We start from the raw sequence: 25,562 nt of genomic DNA on the forward strand, positions 1-25,562 counted from the left end.
AAGTAATTAGGATATATATGAAATTTTTAACATAGATATAATATTTTATAAATTCCAATTTTCTACAAAATACCATAATTCTTCATTCCTTTAACCTATTATAAAATAAATATAATAATTTCAATTAACTCATTCATATATAAATGTTGAAGCGTTAACATTTCTTTATTAGAAGTAATATTTTATATAGGCGAATAATTAAAACCTTCAATATTTTAACGAAATATTTAGTATTTTTTTTATCAGTATATTTTTTCCCCCTTTTTACCAGTATTAAATTGATATTTAGTCATAAATAATAGAATATCTGTGTTAAATACAAAATTGATCGGTTAAAAAATAAAACTTAGATAATTAAAAAGATAATTTATTTAGTGAAAATAATCATTATGGTTTAAATTACACCTAAATTAAATATAAAGTGGTCCTTTGGTACTAACTTTACTTTTATGGGCATCCTGAGAGAATTTTTCCGGAGGACAACCTCCTGGCGAGGCTAAAATAAGGTTTATAAGTTAGAGAGATACGGGGTAAGTTTAATATATGTTAACTATAAATGCTAAGTAAACTGCAAATAGTGCACGTATAAATTATTTATATACTCTATTAATTAATTTTTAATTCAATATATTCTTATAAAATAAATATAGTTTAAACTTTTAATCTTAAATTATATTAAAAATAATAAGAATAATAATATATAATTTATAAAATTCAATCGCTATAATTTATTGATATTTAATATTTATATTTAAAATAAACTAATATCAACTAAGCCAACTTGACCATATTTTAAAATTCATATTATAACAATTATATTTTTATGATAAAAATTTAAATATTTAGATATAATTAGTAATTATCTCATCATTCCATCGTTCTATGCTAATTCCTGGAAAACAGAGCTTACAAAATGGCGCCCCGTATCCCTCCCTCCCCGCTCTACAAACTTTATATTTCGGAACAAATTCTTAATTAATTTTGGAAAAGGTTATATGAATAATTAGCTTTTTGATATATATACATTTTATATCTATTTGTATTTATATTTATTCGGGATATCATGTTAGATTGGCTATTGAAGGAATTTATTGTAAAATATTCCCTCAGATTTATTAATTTTAATAATGAATTTATTTTATTATCAGCCTTAATAATATATTTATTTTACTAGTAATACAATTAAAATAAAGAAAAAAATAAGGTTTATTGACAAATCAATTAGAACACTGGAAAAAATATATCCTGGCAAATCTATATATTTGCTAAAAAATTAATACTGAACCCTAATATACTTACAGTGTTTACGTGACTGGGGGGGGGGGGTTTGAAGACAAATGCTTTCATTATTGAAGGAGGCTCCCAGAAGGACATGGAATAAAAAATATTTTTAGGTTGAGGGGGGGGGGCGTAAATTCAGGCATATTGTCTCCAAATTTTCTTCTTTCAATATAGACGCTGAAAACATATTATCATTTTACTTATGAAATTAATATATTAATAACTTTGTTATTTTACTGAGAAAATATTTTTAAAAATATAACTCGATATATATAAGGAAATTTTAACTATTTAAATTCTACATCTGTTAAATAAACCGAAAAGAATAAATATGTATATCGAAATTCAATTGAGGAAAAAGAGACGTTATTGATTTTTGTTTCACAATTTAAATATCGATATTTAAAGCACAACCTAAGGCGCCTTTGTAGTTTTTATTTTGTTTATAACTGGTTTCTGTTTAATAACTTGAAAACTATTGATCAAATTATTAAGACTCCTTTTAAAAAGACTAGTAAATTTAATCTTCTAGAATCTTGCAATTTCAACAGATAATGGCCTAAGTCCTAATGGTCTGGCCACTATCCTTTGGGTCATGGGTAAAAAAAATTTTGGGGAATTATACATGCGTCTCATCTTTCCCCACTAATTGAATAGTAACCTGCTTACTCTAGGAGAAAACCTCGGCAATTTTATATTCTCGTCAATTGCAACTTCTACCAACGGACAGTTTGTTCCTATCAACTTCCAATTTTTAAATTTAGCTCAAAAAATTAAATTGCACTGAACCTAAGGAATTCTTATTATTCTTATTCCTTAGGCAGAACATACAATTAAATTTTTTTTTTATAGGTATACAATTATGTTTTTTTTAAATTTATTTTTGTTAGTAATTTTTTTTATATATAGCTATAATGTGATGCTTTTTAGTATTTATTTTTAAACACAAAGTTTTTCAGATTGTATCCTCTTTTAACGACATTCTATATTTGGTAACTATATGCGCTCCGCTCACATGGTGTTGAATATCCTTGTATTGATAATGTCTCTCGCCATTTTAGATAAAACGGGAAAGGATATCCGTGTAGTTTCAACCATTCTAGTGGGCCTTTATTCGTGATTCTCGCTTCTTTCAAATATGTTTCAACTATAGATAATGACAAGACATTCTGTTTAAAAATTACGTCCATATTTGATTGTATTAATGGTTGTCTGATTTCATACATCATATTTTATTTTATAATCATCGAACATTTTCTTCAAATTATTTAAAATTATCCCCATTTAATGATGTATTTTTTATCTATTTATTAAAAAGCATGTTTTTAATTTTAGAATAAACATATACATTGACATTTAATTATTGTTAATATTATTAACATAAACTATAATAATATAAAATATAAGTCAAAGTAATAATCTTTTTAAATATTTATAAACTTGAAATAGTGTTGTGTAATATTCATTAGTTAACCGTGGAATGATTGGTAAATCAGATATTTCTCCTTCCTTTAATGATGGATAAATAGAAATTTGCCTATCTTATGAGTGAACCAAAAATTTATTTTTTTCTTGATGAGAGATGTCGTCAAAAAGTTATGCAATCTAAAATAAGGTATGCAAAACTCACATCTAGCAATATTTTACAAATAAAAAGGTAAAAATTTTAGGCTAAAAGTCAAATTTATGATTTCTCCATCATAAAATGAAGGAGAAATATCTGGTTCGCCCGTCATTCTTGACGGGATAGCTAGTAGCTTATTATACTTTCTTCGTACATTGTAAAACAATTTTCGGAAGTAAATTTTTTATTATGAATTATTTGAATAAAAACAGCAGTTAACAACATTTTTAGAAATATAAAATGTTTCTTCATTATTCCACTAGGAAATTTAAATAGGAATAATTTAAAATAATTCTTACTAATAATATATGAATATTTTTCAATATTTATTAATACTATTAGAAATTATCTTAATCGAATAATTCGATCAAATAAAAAATTATTCGACGAATAATACAATTTTTTCTTTATTTTGTCTCCCTTTAAAACTAAATATCAAACGAATATTTTTATTTTAAATATGTTCCTCTCTCCGCTAATAAGTGTTTGGCTTTAAAAAATAACCTTTCACTGGAAGTCAAACTTGCCGAAGCTGATAATTTTAATGGCTACTTTTCTTCGGAAGGGAAAGGAATTTTTTTGTTTCCTGTTTCCAAAACTTCAAAATATTTTATGTTATTTGTTTATGTCTGATGGATCTTTTTATTCATCTTCACAACTTTCACTAGTTGTAGATCATCGAATTTGAAAACATTTAACATTTATAATGTTTGTAAATATGTCTACCTTTTCTGCATCGGTTGGCAAAAAATGAGAAAAAACAGATACTTAATTTTATTTAATAATTTTATTTTAAAATATATTTAAAACTGATAAGTACAATAATTTTCTAAGTTTATATAGTTTACAAAATCTATCAAGTAATTTATGTCGAATTATTGAGTTAATTTTATAAAACGAGTCCGCGAGATTAAAGTTAATATAAAATAAAGAATAAAAAAAATCAATAATTTATTTAATAGATCGCGGTAAATTAATAGATCAATTACATCACAACATTTCACCCCTTAAGAAACAAACTCCCCTCAAATTCTTCTTGTATGTGAATATTTTATGTTCAAAATATAATCTTGATATCGTGCGGGTAATGTTCTATTCCGGTTAGACCTCGTAATGTCAGCTGTACAATCTTTATCTTGTTGAGTAACATTTCTCTCCTTGTAAAATGTAATCGTTGGTAAAGTATTTGGGTCATGAATTAATACTTCGTCAGTGGTAAATCTTTTCTTAAGTTGGTCTAAGTGTTGCATTTAGAGGTCGAAGATCTTTAGAAATAAAATAAAGCTGACTTTTCTCAAAAACTGCTTTTGATTTGTGGGACAATTGTTTCTTAAACATATTTTATGGTCTGATTAGAATAATTTTTTTATTTTCTAAGACACATGTATACCTTAATAATTAAAGAAAGAAAGAATTATTAAATATAATTGAATTATAATTACAAATAGCAGCAAGAAAAATTAAATTTTTCTTAGACTGATTTATAATTTAATTTAAATATAATATAGCAATGAATGATTATTTATAGGTATTAAAGTTTCTTATTATAAAATAATACGGTTAAATTTAAAAGAATTTATAATAAAAATTTAATTTTAAAATCTAGACTACCTTAAATTTGCACATAATAAGAGAAAAAATTTTAAATTACAGGCTATTAAACTTTTTAAGTTTGCATGTTAAATGTTATATACATATAAAATAATAATTATCTATTATTAAAGTCTTTGTCTTATTATTTATTTTAAATTACCTTATACTTTTTCACCCTATATATTTTTATTTCAATTTGTTGTATTTTTTAATTAAAATTTATAATAATATTTTCAAACATGAAAAACATATAAAAACTATATGACTGCTAAAAAGGCTATAAATACATAAGATAAAAACGGCAGATAGGGAATCGATAAAAAATTGGAACGGTAATTTCTAAACCTATGTTCTGACGAAAGTTGAAATATACTTTAGGATCCCTAGTGAATTGGGTAACTTTTCTATCTATCTTCTTCAAGAAAAATACCTCGTGACGAAGTTTTCCAAGAGTTGTTTCAACAACTGGAACTTATATAAATTTTTAACTTTGAATATTTGTTTATTTTGTTAATTTCAGCCATCAAAAGAAAGTTTTCGTGGGATGTTAGATTCTAAAAATATTTCTATACAAGTGAAAAATTTAATTAAAAATATTCAAGACTCTTTCATATTTGTAGGTAAATAAAAGAATATTTAAACAAATAAGTTATTAAGGATTTTTAATGAATGACATCTAATTTAAGTGTAAATTATTATTAATATATAGTAAAGATAAATGAAAATAAAATTTATTTATTTATTAACAAATTTGTACTGTTAGACAAGAGTTGAGAGACTTTGAAATATTTCTCATTCAATTTTTTTTTTCTCTTTAGCTTTCACCTTTTCTGGTGGTAAGCTCCTTCAACATCTCTCTCCACTTTATGTTATTCATACAATCTCTTTTATCTAATTTATACTTCTTTATATTGACTCTAACTTTATGGCCCCATTGAAGTTTTGGCCTTCCTTCTTTACGTTTGCCCATCACTTCCAAACTCTCAACTTTATTTCCTAAGTAGTTCGTAGGCCTTCTCATTGCCCATACCACCTAGGTCTGTTTACCATTAACTTAGTCTTAATGGGCACTACCTTTAAACTACTTAGTATTCTTGTACTGCGCACTTTATCCTTTCTTGTTACCCCAGCAATCATCCTCAGCATTCTCATCTCCATAGTTTGTAAACTTCTCTCCTCTGATTCTTTGGTTGGCCATGTTTCCGAACTATATAGAATAGTTGGTTGTACTATGGAACTGTAAATTTTTCTCTTTAATTTGTGTGGGATTCTTTTGTCAAATAGCACTCCAGATAAAGATCTCCACTTTAACCACCCTTGATTAATCTTACTCTTTATCTCTTTTTCTATTGTGCCGTTTGTTTGTATAGTGAGCCCCAATATTTGCAGCTTTCAATTGCCGATATCTGCCATTCATTTATATCAATACTCTCTGTTTCATCTTCTCCTATCACCATATACTCCGTCTTATCTCTATTTACTTTTAATCCGTGCGTTTCTAGGATATTTATCCAACTCACTAATCTTTCTTTCATTTCATCCTTAGATTCGGCAAGTATCACAATATCATCTGCAAATATCATATTTCACGCAATTTGAAATTTTATAATTTGACGGGGAAAAAATGTTGTTTATAAAATGTGGTAAGTTTTTAGTTTTCAAAAATTATCTGTTTTTCAAAAAGGGATAATTTATATTAGGAAATATATCTTATTGGGATATGAAATTCATAGGTATTCGGAATCTCAATTTTATATCTTTTATTGATGGCAATTTTTAAATTTGGAAAACCTAAATTTGGGGTATTAATCCTTTATATAAATGGATATAAATTAAGAGTGGTTCAAAAGTTTGCAAAATTGTCTGAACTTTACAGTTAGGGTACTCAAACGTTCTGGAATAAACGGTCAAATCAGATTTTTCAAATTTAAAAACCGCCTTCAGCAAATGATTCAGACTAAGAGATCATAAATTCCTGTAGATTCCATATCGCAATACGACATATATATTAATTTATAATTTTAAAATTGCAATATTTTATTCATAAAAAAATTATATAAAATAATTTAAATTTCCGTTATTCATGGGAAATTTATGTTCACGTCCGGTAAAAATGTTTAGGAAGGCTAGCACGTCCTGCAGCGCCTAATAATGTAACATTTATTTACGCTTATGCCGTGGCCCAGAGACTTCCTTAACCTTTACAATCTCAGGTGAGAAATTTTTTAAAATTATTTTCAAAATTACCATTTTTTAGCTAACATAAAAAAATTAAAATTTTGAGAAGGCTTTTCAAATTTTTCAGGGGGCTCGAGCCCCACCCCCTAGTGACGCTACTGCCATGACCCACCGTGACTCATCGTGCCACGAGTAATTAGAGGTTGACAATATAGTTAGGTCGAAAGATAATCCTGTATTATTATTTAATTATAAATTATATAAATTATGATGATCCAATTTTTATATATGTGTAGAAAAGATAGTTTTAAACTTGAAAATAAGTTATTTATCGCGTATCCAGGGGAGGGATGGGGGAAGCAATTATCTTAATAATTTTTTAATTTTAAAATAATCGATTTTCAACATAAAAAATATTATAAGTAGAAAATATTTAGCTATCTTTTAAATTCAATATATTTGTTATTAAATATATATTATTGGTGCAAAATAATTTTATATTAAAGACTAATTCAATGTTCCCTGATTTGTGTTTCATCCTACCCTGACTTGCTCCACTCTTTTAGCGACTAAAACTCAATTATTAAAAAACTTGATAATTTTCAATTATTTTGATTTCAGCATTTGATTGGCATGGAAAACATAGCGCGATTATATTTTTCATTAAATAAATGGACTAGAATAAAGGTTTACAATGGTGGGTTTTGATCCATGGGCGGGCGGGCCAATAAATTTTAAGGGGACTGGCCAGCGGGTTAAAAGTAATTATTACATAATGGGACAGGAGGAGGGCAGTTTATTTTTTAAAGAAAGAAATTAAAATCTTTTCCATTTTTCTTATTTGGTATAATATAATTTTAAATATACATCCATGATTATACAATTTTTTTTAAATATTATATACAATGTTTTTGTCATCGTTTACCCATATCTACAAAATCTTTTTAAGATAAAATCTATTCTAATAAATATAATGTTATTCAATAAATAAAAATTTCTTAGAAATTAAATTTCATGTTATTTATTTGGCAATATAATTGTATACATAATACAGTATATCTTTTATTGTATTTGTGACAGATCAAGGAGCTAATATAAAAAGACGTTGGAAGTGTAAATTTTTATAAAACTCATCTTGATTTTTGAGTTCTAAATAAAAAATATTTACATAAATATTTTATTTTTAAAATACTGAATATATTAGACTAAATTGTTCAGCTCATATGTTGAACCTAATTCTAAGCAATACATTTAAAATTTTATTTTGAAAAATACACTCCAGGTAAGCAATATTTTGTCAACTGCAAAATCGTTGATGAATGACTAAATATTTTAAAAAAATGGAAATGAAACATCTAGGCAAAATCATAGAATAAAATATAGACATAAGATTAAAAATAAAGTATAAAATATTAGAAAGCATTTATATAATGTATGCTGGTTCTCTATGTTCTTACAGTGTTGTGACATGATTAATAAAATTGTCACTGTATTTTCTCAAATTACAAAATATTTTTAAAGGTATATATGAAACAATTTTTTTTATTAGATCGTTAAAAATTTAAAAAAAACGGCGAGCGGGTTAAAAAAATAAATAATGGGCGGGCGGCGGGTGGGTTTATTTTTCAAAACCATATATGAGCGGTCGGGAGGGTTAAAAAAATATAAACCAAAGAGTGGGGCTTGATTAAAACCCACCTAGAGCAGCCTTCGAAAGAATTTCAGAATCAAATTCTGGATATGTCACTATGTTAATATTTACTATTTCTTCTAAATTTCGGCATTTCCCTGATGTCATGTCACAAAAATCACCTTTTTCACAATTACACACTAGATTTTATATTCAAAGTAAGTTATATAAATATACAAATAGTTAAATTTATTACTCTTTTCGCATTTCAATCCATAATAGTTATCTCTACACAAGCATCTTCCATCATCTAAGCTGCAACTATTATGTGAGAAGGAATTTTGACAATCATTTGGGCATTCTATTATATGTAGAGATATTTTAATTTTTTAAAAAATATTAAAATTTAAAAAAGCTGTTCTTTCGATTTGTTTCAAATAGTAAATATATACCTGAATAGCATTTTTGGCCATAATAACCCATTTTGCATGTACATCTTCCTTCGTAATCACATGGTAACTTCGAATTGTTTTTATTACAAGAGCACTCTATTTTATTGTTTTTTTTAAATGAAAAAATATTTATTTTTATTAGGATAAAAACCTCGATCACATTTAGGTCTATATTTCCAACCTTTGCATCTACAACTTCCATCAGTATCACAAAATTGGTTCTCCAAACATAAACTCTCTATAAACAAATAAATAATACTTTTCAAATAAAGAAGAGCACTTTGGAAGAAAGGTGAATCACAAAGATAATATAATTGTATGTAGAGTTGAATTTTTAAAAATGTGAATTCGAATATAGATACAATTGCACTTTTAAAAAAAGTATTTGAATATAAATAAAAAAACTTTGAATAAATGTATTTAAAATATAAATAATAGGCTAGGGGTAGGATAAATTATTGGGGGGGGGGGGCTATACATTAAATACTCATAAGAAATTTTCAAAAAAAGTGAATCGAAACTTTTTGCAAATCGATTTTTATCGTATCGCTAATTATTATTCTTTACTAACAACTTAAAATTCTGATAATTATGTAAATAATAACACCTATTGAAAATTTCCTATAGTAATGCAAACATTATAAATAAAAAATAATATATTAAGTAAAGTTTAGAAATATCTTATCATCGTTTTACGGAGCATGATTATATTATTGCATACAGAATTATTATTATAAATAGCAAAATATTTAATATAAATTAAAATAAAAAATTTCAAATAAATTACATTTCAAATTGCAAAAAAGGAATATTATATAATCATTTCTTAATATAATAAGTTTTTATCGAATATAGAAGCTCTTCATGTCTACTCTAATATTATGAAAAAAATTTCTACCTTATATTTAAAAATTTTAAGAAGGAATTTTTAGAATTACCCAAAGTAGATACTAATTAAGGGAGTAAAATTATTATGAGTATTTTAATATTTTAATAAATTCTACAGTTTTTCTGGAATGGGTGTTATAGTAATTTATGTTTCAGATGTTACTTTACACTTTACCTTGTAGAGAATAAATGGTTCATTTTTTAAATTAAAAAAAAATCAGTTTAATTAAAAAATATATATAGTCGTTATCATTTTATTTAAAAAGCATAATATCTGAAAATATGTAATTGATTTTATCATTCATAAATTTTGCCAATATTACTTCCTATTGCAAAATATGACATGTTAGCTGCAAGTGAAATGTTCATTTTTCAAAAGTATAATTTTACTGTAGTGATTAGCTCACCAAACACGGGGATTGACAGACAAGAACAATAAATTCACACCATATGTTTTGGGGATGGAAGAAAGTTCTAGAATGATTTCTGGGGATTATGGAATGGGATGAGGATGTTTATATTGGAAGTTTATGATTGTATTATTATAATGTTGTAATCGGATTAATTATGATCAATATTATTTGTATAAATAGTTTATTTGATTGAATAAAGAATCACATCAAGTCATTTACCAAATTTGATTAGATAAATTATCAATAAAAAGAAATCTCAAACTTTTATATTTATAATTATTTTATTTATACTAGGTGTTGTGTAGCATAAATTGCAATTTATTTCATTTATTCGTTGTATTTTATAAAATAATTATCTATTAATATATTAAATAATTAACACTTAATTTAAAAAAATACATATATATATAGCTATTTTATTAGACAAAAAAGAAGATTGCAATTTTGTATTATTTTTAATAAAATTTAATTTCCATTTATACCCAATTCCTTGCCTAACTTAACATGGTGGCAGCGGAAATTATAATTTTAAAATCTTTTAATTTTTTTTTTCAATAAATAATGATTAGATTATGACACTGGAATCGTTATACCAAATGGAAATGAATATGATCAAATGGATGAATCAACTATGGGCAGGAAAATTGTTAAACTAAATGGAAATGATTATGATCAAATTAAACTATAGAGGATTCTAAAAGATTATATTCATTGAATTCTAATTATCATATCAGATTGGATATATAAAGTAAAAAAAATATTTATAAAATAAAGATATTATAAAAAAATAAACACATAAATATTATTTAAAAAAAATTTATATAAAATGTAAATTAATTAAAATTTTTTACAAATGGAAACGATTATGATCAAACTAATTTTAAGAGGATTCTAAAATATTATATTCATTGAATTCTAATTATCATATCAGATTGGATATATAAAGTAAAAAAAAATAAAATATTTATAAAATAAAGATATTGTAAAAAAATAAACACATAAATATTATGAAATTATCTATTCCGGAATATAGCGGCGATATGCAATCTTATATTCTAAGGCTGAGAATTTTTTTAAAGACAGTAAACTCAACAGTAGATGTGAGGCTATGCTATTAACTATTAATTTACCTGATAACATCTTTAACTTAGTTAGAGCCATATCGACAGATGAAGAGTTTCAATCTCCAGATGCTTTGCTAAAAAGGCTCAATTTAATTTATAAAAACAATGATATAAATCTTATAAATAAAAATATTGATAAACATAAAATTAATACATATAAATTAAAGGAAATTTTTGTTGACATAATATCATTTAAAAATTTTTTAGTATCTAAAGTTAAAAATGATAATATTATAAATATACCCATAAGATCACATGGTGAAATTTTAAAAGAGTATTATGACTGTAAAAATAATGATTCTTAGTAAAAAATTAGTGAAAATGAAGTAGAATTCCCATATATAAAATTAAAAAAAAAATAGAATTCAAATCACAGTTAAAGCTTGACACTTACAAATATAAAAATATCAAGAGAATAGACAATACAAAAAAAACATTTACCTTATATAATTAATGATAAAGTGGACGAATTTTCCAAATTTTTAATTTAAAAACAATGGAATCTAAATCATGTTTAAAGGACAAAACATATGTAAGTAATAACAACTACTTTAAAATATATTTTCATTGAAGCTAAAAGAAAACAATAGTTTTGAGTTATTATTTGCTTTAAAAAACAAAGGCACAAAGTTTAAATCTCTAAAGAGATAGATGGATGTACAGACGTACATATCATCTTTTATTAAAAATACATATAATATAAAATTTATATATCATCTTTTATTAAAAAAATACATATAATATAATATTGATTTTTAAAAAAAACGCATAATAATAAACATAAAATGATGTATTATAAAAACGCGGAATTAAAAAATAAATATAAAATAATATCTATTTATAAAACGCGAAATTGAGATAAACATAAAACGCTATTATTTAAAACGCAATATATATAATATAAAAAAAATAAAACCCGACCAATTATTTATTTTATTATTCAATATTTGATAAATTTATTCTGCTTCAATTATTCTTAATCAAATTCAATATTCGTTAAATTAATTCTATTTCGATAAATCGACGATTCTTATTCTATTCCGACGTTATTCAAAATTCCTACATTCTAAAATCATTCATATACTGTAAATCTTAGCATGTATTAAATAATAACAAACAATGATAATAATTTACAGAAGGATGACAAAGTCAATGTCAAACGAAACCGTTTTGCAAAGATTGAACAACAAACGCACAAGATCAAAGACTTAGAACTTTTTTCCCCAAGGAGAACCTAGGAAGGATTCCTTTGGAGTGTGAAATGTTAAATATGGATTTATATTTATGGATTTATATTTATATTATTTTAATTATACTAGGTTGTTGTGTAGCAAATTGTTATATGTTTCATTCATTCGTTATTAACATATTAAACATTTAACACAATTATATTATATTATTTCATTCACATGACACAAGATTAAGAATTTGATTGATTGTAAAAGTATATATAATCATATAATTTATAGTTGTAGAGTGATATTTTTAGATAAATTTAATTAATAAATATTCTATTTGACAACTCCCTGCTCACCTTAACAATAAAGATAATATTATTTATTACTTAACTTAATGTTTGAATAAATATGATTTTTTTATCCATAAAAGTTTTTAAATTTAATGGAAAATTTGCACATATTGAATATTTTTTTAAAATATAAGATCAAATGTATAATATTACTCAGAGTTAACGTTTGATTGTTGTCAGGGATAACCTTGCATAAACATTTGCCTGCATGATCACACCCAGATGAAGTGCGAATATCGCATTTGCAGTCTTATAAGTATATTTGAAAAAATTATATCAAAAAATTACGATGAATATTGTCATTCGATTCTCGATTTGTGTTTGGTGGAATGTTTTAATCAAATATAAGAATCAATTTTATATTTAGCAATCTAATAAATTTAGCAAAATTTTATAAATTTTAAAAATGATTAGAAAATTTTTTAAATATACATAATGTCGTATTGGGGAGAGTTGAATCCATATGGATTAGGAATCTATTATTTTAAATTAATTGTTTAGGGTGATTTTTTAATTCGAAAAATTTTATCTGACCGAAAATGTATTCCAGCATTTATGGGTTGAGGATATTAAAAATAACATAAATAAAACTATTAAAATTAAAATATATAAAAGCATGCAAATTATTTAAAACATAAAAAAACACAATTTTTTGGCGTAAATTATTTTGGTTGGATACTTTTTATATTAAATCTTAGAGTACTCCATTTTATGAAAAAGTTTTACCGGCATATTTTGTAACTTTTTTTATAATAAATAATGTATAATATAATAATTAATATATATTTTGAAAATTTATTTATTTTATGTTGGAATACTAAATTAAATGTAAGACCGAAGAAAAGAACATAATCACCAAATATTAAATGTAAGCTGGAGTATATCGTCAAAGTTAGACACAAAAAATAGAGATTTTTATTTTAACATCTCTATTTTGGGAGATATAATGTAATTCGCTTATTTTCTAATTATAATAACAAATTATTTTTATGGTAAAAAAAATTATATTTATAAAAAAAAAATGTTTCTTACTTTTACTAATTTTATAAATCTTTATTTTACTGGACCAGGAACCCTGAACCCACCTACCCAAATCCTAACCTGATTCAAAAATATTTCCCTGGACCTTAACACAAACCTGAACCCTTTATTTAGGAGAAGGGTTCTCAGCCCTGAGTAAAATAATGTCCTACTCATAATTATTTCAAGGTAAATGATCTATCCATCCCAAATGGCGAAGATTTTCCGGTTTATCTTTTGGAAGAATATAACCTAACAAATGAAATGGAATTTTGATATCTATGGATTCAAATATTCTTAACTCATTCCTTATCATGAATATAACTATTCAAGATTAAAAAAACAAATAAGAAATATATGTCTTTATATTATTAATTTATAAATTACAATTACAATGGTTTGTTGGTATCCTTGAGAAAAAAATCGGCATAATTTTACGAAAGGTGAGCCTTCATAAAATTCACGTTCGCTCATTTTGGGCAGGTCTATGACCAACGTGCTAGATAAGATAAGATAAGATTTCAAGGTAAATTTGTAAACGACGATTTTTTGTTTAAATTTTAACAAAAATGAATTAAAAGCTAAACTCTGTAATATTTTTTTCCCATAGGCCATTAATATTAAATTTTGTTTACATCTATCTTTATCTATTTCATAGTGCTCGATAGAACTCTCTTTAGTGTAGAGAATGACGCCTCACAAGAAGCCGTTGATGCCCCAATGATGATGGCAGCTGAGTGGCATTTATATAATTTTTTAATTGCAAGATGATATTTTTTTTATAAAAAATATTTAGGATATTTTCAAAATTATGCGTTTCTTACCTTCTGCAGCTAATAATCCTTTTGCCATTTTCATTTCATGATACAACGTTTCCATATTTAAGTCTAATAATAATTCTAATAGGACCATTTTGTCGGATATATAATAATCAGGGTCAGGGGGGGGGGCAATGTATTTGAACATGATAAAGATTATAATCATTTTGTGTAAATCTATCTAAAAATCAATCTACAAAATAATCAATAATTTTATTTTTAAAGAACTCTAATTGAAATCCTTTTCACAATCAAATTGAAATTTGGTATCGACTAAAAAATCTTGAAAATTTGTAGGCGTTTTACTTACCCTTGATTTTGAGGGATGAGATTAAATTTTGATATAAGTTTCTCAGCCTAAATTCCTATCAAATCAAAAGAATTATTCTTTTATTTTAAAATATATTAATTGTGGTATCAATACAATTTTTAATCCCTTTATTACTACCTATTGATTGTAGATACTTATTTAGTGGATCTATTCTTATTAATACCCTATAAATGGATAATATAAAGTAAATTACCAGAGGCTTCGACTAAATCATGAGTTGTAACCTCTGAATTAAAAGTTCTATTAGAAAAGTAAAATAATAGTTCACCAATAGTCTTAAAATTTATAAATAATACGAGATGTTTCTAAATGACCAGTCCTCTAAAAGTCTCTTAAGTATATGGCCTGTATATTTACAGGATAAGTTAAAATGCCTAAAAAAATTATACAATACATTAGATAAATTGAAAATATACTACTTTGAACCACAAGATGCAACTTGTGTATAGCAATGTATATAAAGCATTTTTTTATTAATTTTTTATAAGCAGGGTTATCCTCTATTTCGACCAGACATGATTGTGCATCATATGCCTGGCTTATTGTATTAATATTTAATTCATAAAGTTGCTTTAAAATAATACCATTAGTAATGCTTACAGTAGAAAAACATTAATTAATGATTCCTATTAAATTTCCTTGGATTTCTTTATAATAAACTAAGAATTATGCTCAGGTTTTCACTGTTAATTAATTTGTATAAATAATATATTCTAAAAATTTTATTGTATTTTAATTTAGATTTTATCGTTAATGGTAAATTAAAATTTAATAACCAAATAGTTTTTTCAAATTTGGTTTTTAAAGATTTTTCTAGTGGCCAGGTTTGGAGGCTAAAAAAAATTCTTCTTTAGCCCCTCCCCCCACACATGGTCATGACCCTGCATAATTTCAATAGTTTGCATCAACGACGCTTTAAAATTCAATATTATGAATGAGTCGTCAGTCAAGGTAATTATATGTCATTATTATGGAGAACCACCACTGGGATTTTCAGAAGCAAACTTTTGAAAGATTTCTTTTATATTAATTTTATATAAATTAAAAAAATTACAAAGGTTTTGCGATGAAATATTTTCAAGTATACTTTATATAATATGTTGAATATACATTCGGTCAATTAGATTTATCAAATTTAAAAATTGCGAAATTATTTTCGAATCTCTAATATCCTGATACGACATTATCTAAAAAATTAACCAATTATATATTCGTTCTGAAAAATTATTAAAACTTATAGTTTCATTTATATACATATTTGAAATTGTACCTTTTTCGCAATCTTTTCCATATTTAAAATCTTCACATATACAGTCACCCCAAAAATGACATTTATTTGAAGGGCATTTTTCACATTCTTTTATCATAAAAGATTTTTTTTTTTCATAATTATAAAATAAGTCTAGTCAAATTTTTTTTCTACTTTTATTGCATTTATAGTGCCAATAGCCATCGAGACAATCACATTGCCCATAAAAGTTACACTTTCCAGTTGATCCCATCGGGTTGCATTCACAATCTTGGTTTTAGCATTAATGTGCATAATATAAAATAATAATTATATAGTCAATCAAATTTCGTCTTACTTTTGATTATTTTTATAATTCATAAATTCAAACTTAGTGGCATAACACAAGGGTCCACTAAATTCCATGGCGTAAAAGAGTTTCAAGGTTGAAAATTTAAGAGGTTCAAAAAAAATGAATTTTTTATAAAAAAAAATTGCAAATTAAAATTACTTCTATTTAAAAGGGGAAAAAATGTAAAGATATTAAGTATGATGTGAATAAACTGTAAACATCCTAAAAAGAGGAGATGTGTATAAAACAATTGATATAGCATTTTTACCATAAAATTTTAAAACAAATATGTAGCCAAATTTCTCATCAAAATATATATTAAAAAATTGTAGCTCTCTACCTTAATATTTTATAAATTATGATTAATTATGTGAAGTGTACCAGCTTCAATTATATCTCATACTCAAGGTTAAATGACCAATCATTAGGGCAAAATGGGTAAAATATAATCGGACATATTTTTTATTAAAAAATTGCAATTTTGACATCTATTCATCACTTTTAATTACATGATAATCAATACAATACTAGAATGTAAAAAAATTATCCAAAATAGAACATTTTGAGGGAGGGTTCCTATATTAGGAACATATTTCAATTATTCTCTCCTTGCAACTATTTTTAAAATATTCCAAATAAACGACTTATTAATGTACCTTTTTGCTCAAAAATATCTTTTTATATTGCGTAGACGTTAATTAAAATTTATCATTTTACAGCTTTAGCCAGACTGAAACTATATATTAAAACGATGATAACGAATTTTCTCCGGCAAGCGCATGTAGATTAAGCGAATTATCCGACATTTCGCCATTACCAAAATAATGGCTGGAAGAAATTAAAAAATACCTTCATATTCGTTCTTAATAAAATTTTCTTTTTATCAAATTTTTAAAACATCAAGAATTTTTATTAAATATCCAATTGGTAGATTTTAATTGAGGATTTTCATAATTACCTTTAAAAATGGTTGGTCATACGATTTTTTTCAATTAGCTGGAAAATAATAAGGGTTAGTTTGACATAAATTTACTCCTCATATTCTCAATTCCCATTTATAAAATAGTTATCTTATAATTCTTTATCTGAGCATTGTAAAAATAATATATTGTAATCGTTATATTTTCATCGTAGCCATTCCATCTTAACTTGGTGTCATATTTTCTTTCCAAAATGTAAAAAATATTTGAATACTTTTATGCTATCGCTGCTAAATTATAAGGCATCAAAGATACCACCAGATTTATTGAGTGGCGATAAAAGTTTCGTTGTTATATATTAGCTCTAAAGAGATCTCGGTAAATTCTGATAGAATAAATTTTCCATATGGTCTTCGCTGAATAGCATACGAAGGTGGATTTGAGGCATTTTTCTGTTAAAATCAATATGCTAAACATATTTAAAACTTTATTGTGCTTTAAAAAAATCTTCAGAAAATCTTTGAGGATTAATTTTTTATTATAAATTGTGTTTTTTCAACTTAAGAGATTTTTTATGTAACGAAATTGTATAATATATAAAAAAAGTTTTATAAAATTATTTGGAATTTTTTGTAAAATTTGATCAATTTATTTTTGATATTTAAAAAAAAATTATTTTTTTTTCACTTTTTTATCTGGGGAATTATTTTCCACTTTATATTTTTTAAAATCGAAAAAGGGGGGGGGGGGTAATTTATTTCTAAGGAAATTTTTTCAGGAGAATTATTTTCTGTGCACATTTTTTTCCGGGGAATTATTTTCCCGATACCATTCCGATTTACATTATCACATACATTCATAATAGAAATAAATGCGTAATCAATTTATTCTATAAATAAACATTGATTTCAATTTATCTCGCGTTAAATTTATCTAACATTTTAAAATTTGCAACCAAATCATTTGAAATTTTTGCATTGCAGAATTAAAGTAATTTTAAAAAAATGACATAGAATTGATTAAGGCTATGAGAATAGCTGATAGCATTTGAAACTTCAGGAAATTAGGCAAATGTAGAAGGAGAACTTCACAGAGGATGTTAAGGTATCTCATTGCGCATGAATGCAAACTATAGTGAAAAAAGTTAAATATGTTTGATTAGTTCCAAAAAATGCTATATATGATTTGCATAATTTTAAACACATTTTAAACTATTTTCCTAATATATTAAAATCAATATATATATTTTAGACTTTACATATTAGTACTCTTCTACCAATAATCGACCCAAATCGAGCCGTCTAGTAACACCACTGAGAAGTAATATCTCTGAAAATGTGAATGGCTCAATACATATGGAGTTGGCACCAAGTACTGGTGAAATCATTGAAAAATTAGTTCGATCCCAAAGAAGTTGAATTTCGCATTATAAATTTAATATTCTTCTTTTTTTCTTATCTTTTTGATTCTCTTTTTTTGCTTATTATTATTTAAAAAACGAATTTAAAACAAAGATCATAATGATAGAACTGTATTGTATGGGTTGATTCAGGCAAATATTTTTTTATTTTAATCATATTTATTTACAGATTCTATGAACATTATATTTCAATATTGATAGTAATCATAACTTACACTAAAGAAATTAAACTAAAATCAGCCATCACCCACCTTTAAAGTAATTAAATTATACTGTAGTTCTCGGGTATAGGCTCTTTTTTTCCCCACTCCTTTTTAATAAGCCTATAGAGGTTTAAGCAATATTTTTCGGAATGTTGTGCCTACAAGTACGTGCGGTTTGCCCACAAACGTGTAGAGGGCTCCTCATATTTTTACTTACCCAAATTAAACTATTCCAAATAGATGGAAATGAGGAAAACATAGCGTAGCTCTGTTGAACCTTCAACGCTAGAGGGCAGAAGCGCTATATATCACGTATCACGTATATAAAAAGAACAATTAATGATTAAATGCTTCTTAATTATATTTTCCTTATTTTTTAATACACCATATTATTTTCCATATACAATAATTCTTAATAATATTTTCGTGTAATTTCCAACATTTTTTTTTTTAAAATTTATATATCATTTTAAATAAAAAATGTATATATTTTTTTACAAAATTTTTTTTTGAGACATTTATTTTATAACTATTCATATGCCAATTATATACAAAATATCTTTTTCATTAATTTATATTTGAATTTGTATATTAAAAATTGTCACTATTTTATAGTAATTAGTCCCAACAAATTTTTGAAACAGATACTCTTAAACAACTCCTAGAATAATTATTTTAAAATTTTAAACCCCCCCCCCCCCTCTCCAAAGCGAATATTTGCGCACGCCTGAATGATGTAGACAATGTACAGCCCATAATTTGAACCAAGTTTTAAATGATGCGAATAATAATATTAGTTGTTGTAGCAGTTAAAAAAAAGAAATAAATTTAATATAATATACTAAACATTTTCTGATATTAATAATTTAATTTTTCCTTGGGGATGGGGATTGGAAAGGGGAGGATTTTGGGGAAGATCACCTGATGCAATTGTTGTTGGGAAGAAAGGACAAGGATATCAAAACTAAACGAAGAAACAAAATGATTATATAATTATATTGATAATATATTGATTGTTTTAGATATATAAGATGACTGTTTTGGATACATTATATAAATATATGGATAGTAAATATTACACATTGAATTGAGATTGGTAAATTAATAAATATTAACCATTAAATGAAGATTGGTAAATGAATTGGTAAGTGGGAGATTCAACAATTGAAATCGGAAAATTTCATGATATCACTCAAAAAAATATATATGTTTTTGGGATCAGTATAAAAGTGAGAACTGAAAAGTTTGATTGATATTTGACGGGTCGAATATGATCAAATTCAAATAAATGTTTTTTAAGACAATATTAACTTTATTTTGTATATAATAGTAAAATGAATCTGTAATTTTATAATATTTTTTAAATTCATTGTCATTCAACAACTAATGTTTTAGCACTCCGTGGCAGAGTCTTGTTCTACTTCATATTCATTAATATAATTTTATTTAATATTTTTTAATAAATTTTCCTGTTGCCGAGATCTTTATTCTATTTCTGTTTTAGTAAGATTATTATCGACCAATTTCTTTCTGTAGAAGAAATAGAGCTAGGAAATAGTAAATTGCCACTTCTCTTAATTAGCCTTGTGGGCAAAGCAATTTCCGCCAACTTGATGCTGGAATCTGATTATTTATGATGGAAGTTACAGCTTTCCACATAATTTGATATTAAACATGCCGGCTTTACTTTGAAATTTTTGATATCACTAGAAAATGTGGTCATCACCACCTTGTAAAATGCCTGATTCTTGTATTATATCACAGACTTCATTAGATTCACTAGTAAGGCTTCCCTTGATTTTGGTGACCCAATAAATAAGCAGCATTGTGATCTTTATATTGTCTTTCTTTTTCCAAACACATTTTTATTATTTTTTTCTTTGGATTCTTTTAGAGTATTTGCCCAGATCAAATACATCTCCGGTCAATTGACCGACTTGCCAATCATGCATTCTATTCTTTAGATTTTATTTTAATATAGTTTTTATATAATGTCATTTTATAAATAGTATATATATACTAGTAAATAATCCCTCAAGAATGACGGGGTTGATGGGTAATTAGTTTGTGTATATGGTACTAAATATACTTTATTAATATATTTTATAAAAATATTAAAATTTAGGCGAAAAAGAGGTAAATTCGTGAATCACACCTCATAAAATATTCTTAATTTCTGATTCATCTATTATCGAATAAGGGAGAAAAGTATGATGACCCGTCTTAAAGGCAAAATGAAAAATATATAACTAAGGGTACCAGAGCTCCCGTTAGTCAGCATTGCTGAGCCCGTCAAAAAAGACGGGGAATGAGAATTTTTTCCTTACTTTTATGATAGTGGTTACCTGTTATTTGAAAATAATATCCAATTTTTATTCTTTAAACCTACTCCCACCTTCAGCATTAAAACTAAGTTTAACTATGTTTTGAGTTAAAATATATTTAAAGTTTTATTTGATACCCATATCAATATTATTTGTTAAAATATTACTGATCATCTATGCCTAATATTTAATATTGAAAATTCTCAAGCAAGGTCCAAGGCCATAATAGTTTTGAAAAAATTTCCCCAACCTCAACCAAAAATTATAATAATTTTGGTAGTTGAGAACTCGAATCAAATATATCATAATGAATTTTAAAATACAAATAATATCAGATTTTATTTTATGGGCCTTGGTTTTTTGATCAGACCGAGCCCAGGTCTGCAAACAAAAATTTGTTTAGGTCAATGTCTGATCCATTCCATAGTTAATAACAAAAAAATTCCAAAACATACAAGCTGATAATAACTTTGAAAAATTTCCCCATGCCTAGTCCAATATAATTTATAAAATATATTTAAGCCCATACGACCCATTATAATTTTAAAAAATTTTTCTCAAACCTTCCCTCGACAAATACATCAGATAGAAATCCTGAAATCCTTATTTTCCAACCTCATAGGATTTTTCATCTTGAACTTATCATTTTTTTCACCCAATATAAATTCTATCACAAATTTAAATTTATTCTAATTACAATAGAAATAAATGGAATATAAAATTAAATTTAAGACTGTTGTTAAATTACAATCGAAATTAATGGCAAAATTTTATGAAAATTGCATGAGACTTGGTTTTTGATCCGGGCTAGTTATGTCTGCAAAAAAAATTTTTCAGATAGATACTACCAAGTCAACGTATAGGGGTCTTCTAATTACCAACCTAATTTGCTAAATATCGACCAAAATTTATTATTGGTAAGCGAAACTCTTCCTGATTAGGCCACAACGCTATTTTTAAAATATATATTAAAATAAATTTGCTAGTACCTATCCAAATTAAAAATATACATTTGATAGTTACTACCTTAAGGCAATACCTATCATTAATCTGTTTTTAGCTTTCACCTTTTCTGGTGGTAAGCTCCTTCAATATCTCTCTCCACTTTATTATTCATGGAGAGAGATATTGAAGGTGCTTACTACCAGAAAAGGTGAATAAAAATAAGGGGGGGGGGTGGTATATCGCCGGGGTGGCCTAGTGGGTTATGATGTATGCTTGGAAACCGAAGGTTCCAGGTTCAATTCTGGCAAGGAATAGTAAAGATTTTCAGTTTTTTCTTCGATGACTGATGTATATAGATATATGGTAAGATGAATTTCGGAGTTTAGAGATGACGCCCTGGTCACACCGACAGACTTAGACAGCCGGGTGCTAAGGATGCTTGTCCAATAAACAAATGAAGGATACAAAAAAATATGGAGATTATATATATTAGATTGTAATTTATTTTTTCAAATTGTAAATCAAAATCAAAATATTGACCTGAAATTCAATAAAATATAACAAAATTGCATTTAAGCTAAAAATTTTACAGCCCGGACTAGCCGTTAAGTTTTTTGCCCAGTCCAACCCGGCCTGTCATAATCTTTTTGAAAAAAAAAATTTCGGCCCGGCTCGTTTTAATTTTTAAACACGGGCCGAGCTTTCGGATAATATCGGACCTATGCTCTCTAATTTATATTGCTTAAATCGATTATATATTGATGATCGAAATATAAATTTATTATCAATATACATTACATTTTTTTTAATTCTAAGAATCTATAATAAATCTGTCTAAAGAAACACGATAGTGAAAAATCTTGTGAATAAATAAATATAACAAAGATCTAGGCGGTTCATTCACAAATAAACTTATTGATTTTAGTTTGACATTTTATCAAGAATTTTAAAAAAAATTATAGCAATACAAGATTTAGCAAATGTTCCCCATCTTTTAACCCCAGTAATGTACAAAACTTTGATAATATTAATATTTTAATATATTATTTTAATAATATCTTTTTATAATTTTTATTAATTGCGCTATTACTAATCTATATTTATTATTTAAAATTTGTTGAAATAAAATTTTATTTTTTACGTTAATTGTGCCACTTGATTAGTAAACTTTATATAAAAAAAATAGAAAAATATTGACTAAGCCTCGAAATTTCGATATTATATGTCTAGACCTTTGCTCCTTCTATGAGCAAAATTTTCAGGCTTGCATAATATTTTTCTGGATAAAAAACTGAGTTAGCCGTTTTTAAAAATCGGCTCAAAACGAGCCGTTTAACAACACTACTACACATTATTTTTTTTATTCTAAACAGATATTTAGTATATTACAAATTGATACTATAAAAAATTTGTGTAAATAATATTTTGAGAATATACTATATTAATTGTATTTATAAAAAAAAATAAAACTGATATTTTAATTAATAAAAAATATAACAGATATTATATAATAATGTATTTAATCCTTAGCGTATTTATTCCATGGCAGGAAAACTTTAATTATATTATGTAATAGATACTATGAATGTTAGCTAGTGTTAACTTTCACCAAACATTATATTAATCATAACTATATATAATCATTTTAACCCTATCTAATTGACGAATATAATAATTCATGTTTTATAAATTTTTAAAAAAAATACGGCCTGGCCTGGCCTGTCCCAGCCTGGGTATTTTAAAAAAAATTCAGGCCCGGCCCGGTTATATTTTGGGCCGGGCCGGGCCTGCAGGTCTCTGATTGGATGTATAACTTTTGAATGAAATACTTACAAATGATATTGATAACGAATTATATCCTCAACCAAAAGAAAAATTAAGATATCTCAAGTTTATATCTCTGATAAAAGCTGATTATAATTATGTTTTTTTAACATTTATTATATACTATTTGTGTTGAGATACTGTGATGTAATTAAATTATAACCACATTTGTCATATTTAAAGTTCTATATTAAATTAAATATAATAGATTCAAAGTTACTAAAGCCATTTTTAATTTATGCAATAATAATGTTTACCTGCTAAACAATTAGTTCCGTACTTGCCCAATTTACATTTATTCAGACTTTCTTCAGCTTGTGCTACAGTTAATACTAACATAAATATTTAAAACTTATTAATATTATAAGAAGTGTAAATTATTAAATTTAAACAAATAACGATAATAAGAACATAATTGCTGTAATACTTAAATCAAAATTTCCTTTATATACTAGCAGGTAATTAATAATTATAAAATACACAAATCTCTAAATTAACTTTCAAGGTAAATTTATTCAATTCTTCCAAATTTCACAACTGCTGCAAGAAATTCTAATAGTTAATTATCTCAATAATTAAATTGATACCATTTAATTTCAGGACTGATCTTATCTCATTATAGACTAATGAAAATTTTTTAGATTTTATTCATATTCAGTTCGAAACATCATATAAAAAATAATTAAAAAATGTCAATACCCAAATTTTTATCGTTCTTTCAAACAACTTCTCATGCAAAACGAACATTTATCAAAAATATAATTCTTTATACTAAACTTAAAATTTTTTTATAAGTCAGCGGAATATCTATAAAACTATTTTTAAAAATTTTTAAATGAAATAATTTTGTGCATCAATAATATTGTATAAAAATATATTATAATAAACGAAACAACCTATTTTTTAAAAAATAGAATATCTATAAACGTATAGAAAGTTGTGATTTTTTTTATAAAAAGAATTTTCAAATAGAAAAGAGTACTCAAATATACTTAATTTTCATGTATAAGTACAATTTTGCTAAGATTTAAAAAGTAATATAGAATCAAATTTATTTAATGAAGGAGATTAAGAATGACGTTAACTAATTTTCTTTTCTAAAATAATCATCATTGTGTCATCTTGAAACGCTAATAAGAAATATGTTCATTGATATAAAAATATTAATTAAAAAATGTAAATCGCACATGCATGATTAGTTGAAACTTATCGCACATGAATAATTAGTTGAAACTTTCTCAAATACTTTTTGATGAAATTATTTCATAGTATTTTTTTTCTCCTTTTAAATTTAAGTATCAGCTCAAGATTGTGAAGGATATTTTTATCATGTAAAAGAATATATAAATCCTTGCTTACATATGACGCTCATATCTTTTTCCATTTAACTATTAATTGTTTAGCTATATATTTTTTTAAATTTTTTCGATTATTTTATAATATTCTTCTATGCAATACCATTGATG

General features: G+C 25.2%; 1 protein-coding gene across 1 annotated transcript; it reads right to left on the reverse strand.

Moving 5' to 3' along the window:
* LOC135926556 (cell death abnormality protein 1-like) lies at positions 1–25,520 on the reverse strand. The gene is made up of 10 exons (XM_065462476.1): positions 25,456–25,520; positions 24,354–24,428; positions 16,304–16,399; positions 16,151–16,237; positions 12,865–12,960; positions 8,910–8,996; positions 8,759–8,854; positions 8,563–8,667; positions 8,439–8,506; positions 1–95 (listed from the first exon to the last, which is right to left on the reverse strand). The coding sequence occupies exons 1-10, from the start codon at positions 25,478–25,480 to the stop codon at positions 63–65; spliced, it is 768 nt and encodes a 255-aa protein (XP_065318548.1). The 5' UTR covers positions 25,481–25,520; the 3' UTR covers positions 1–62.
* Positions 25,521–25,562: the final 42 nt, after the last annotated feature.

The sequence above is a fragment of the Gordionus sp. m RMFG-2023 genome, chromosome 3 (assembly GCF_954871325.1).
Source record: "Gordionus sp. m RMFG-2023 chromosome 3, tfGorSpeb1-WG-v2, whole genome shotgun sequence".
In the NCBI taxonomy this organism is placed as follows: domain Eukaryota; kingdom Metazoa; phylum Nematomorpha; class Gordioida; order Chordodea; family Parachordodidae; genus Gordionus; species Gordionus sp. m RMFG-2023.

What these genes read in the sequence shown, in the direction of transcription:
- LOC135926556 (XM_065462476.1), bottom strand. Translation starts at nt 25,480, where the DNA reads ATGGAAAAAGATATGAGCGTCATAT. An exon ending in TGGAAAAGATTGCGAAAAAG is followed by an intron (nt 12,961 to 16,150) that starts GTACAATTTCAA and finishes TATACTTATAAG; the next exon opens with ACTGCAAATGCGATATTCGC. An exon ending in TGGATTGAAATGCGAAAAGA is followed by an intron (nt 8,507 to 8,562) that starts GTAATAAATTTA and finishes TATAAAATCTAG; the next exon opens with TGTGTAATTGTGAAAAAGGT.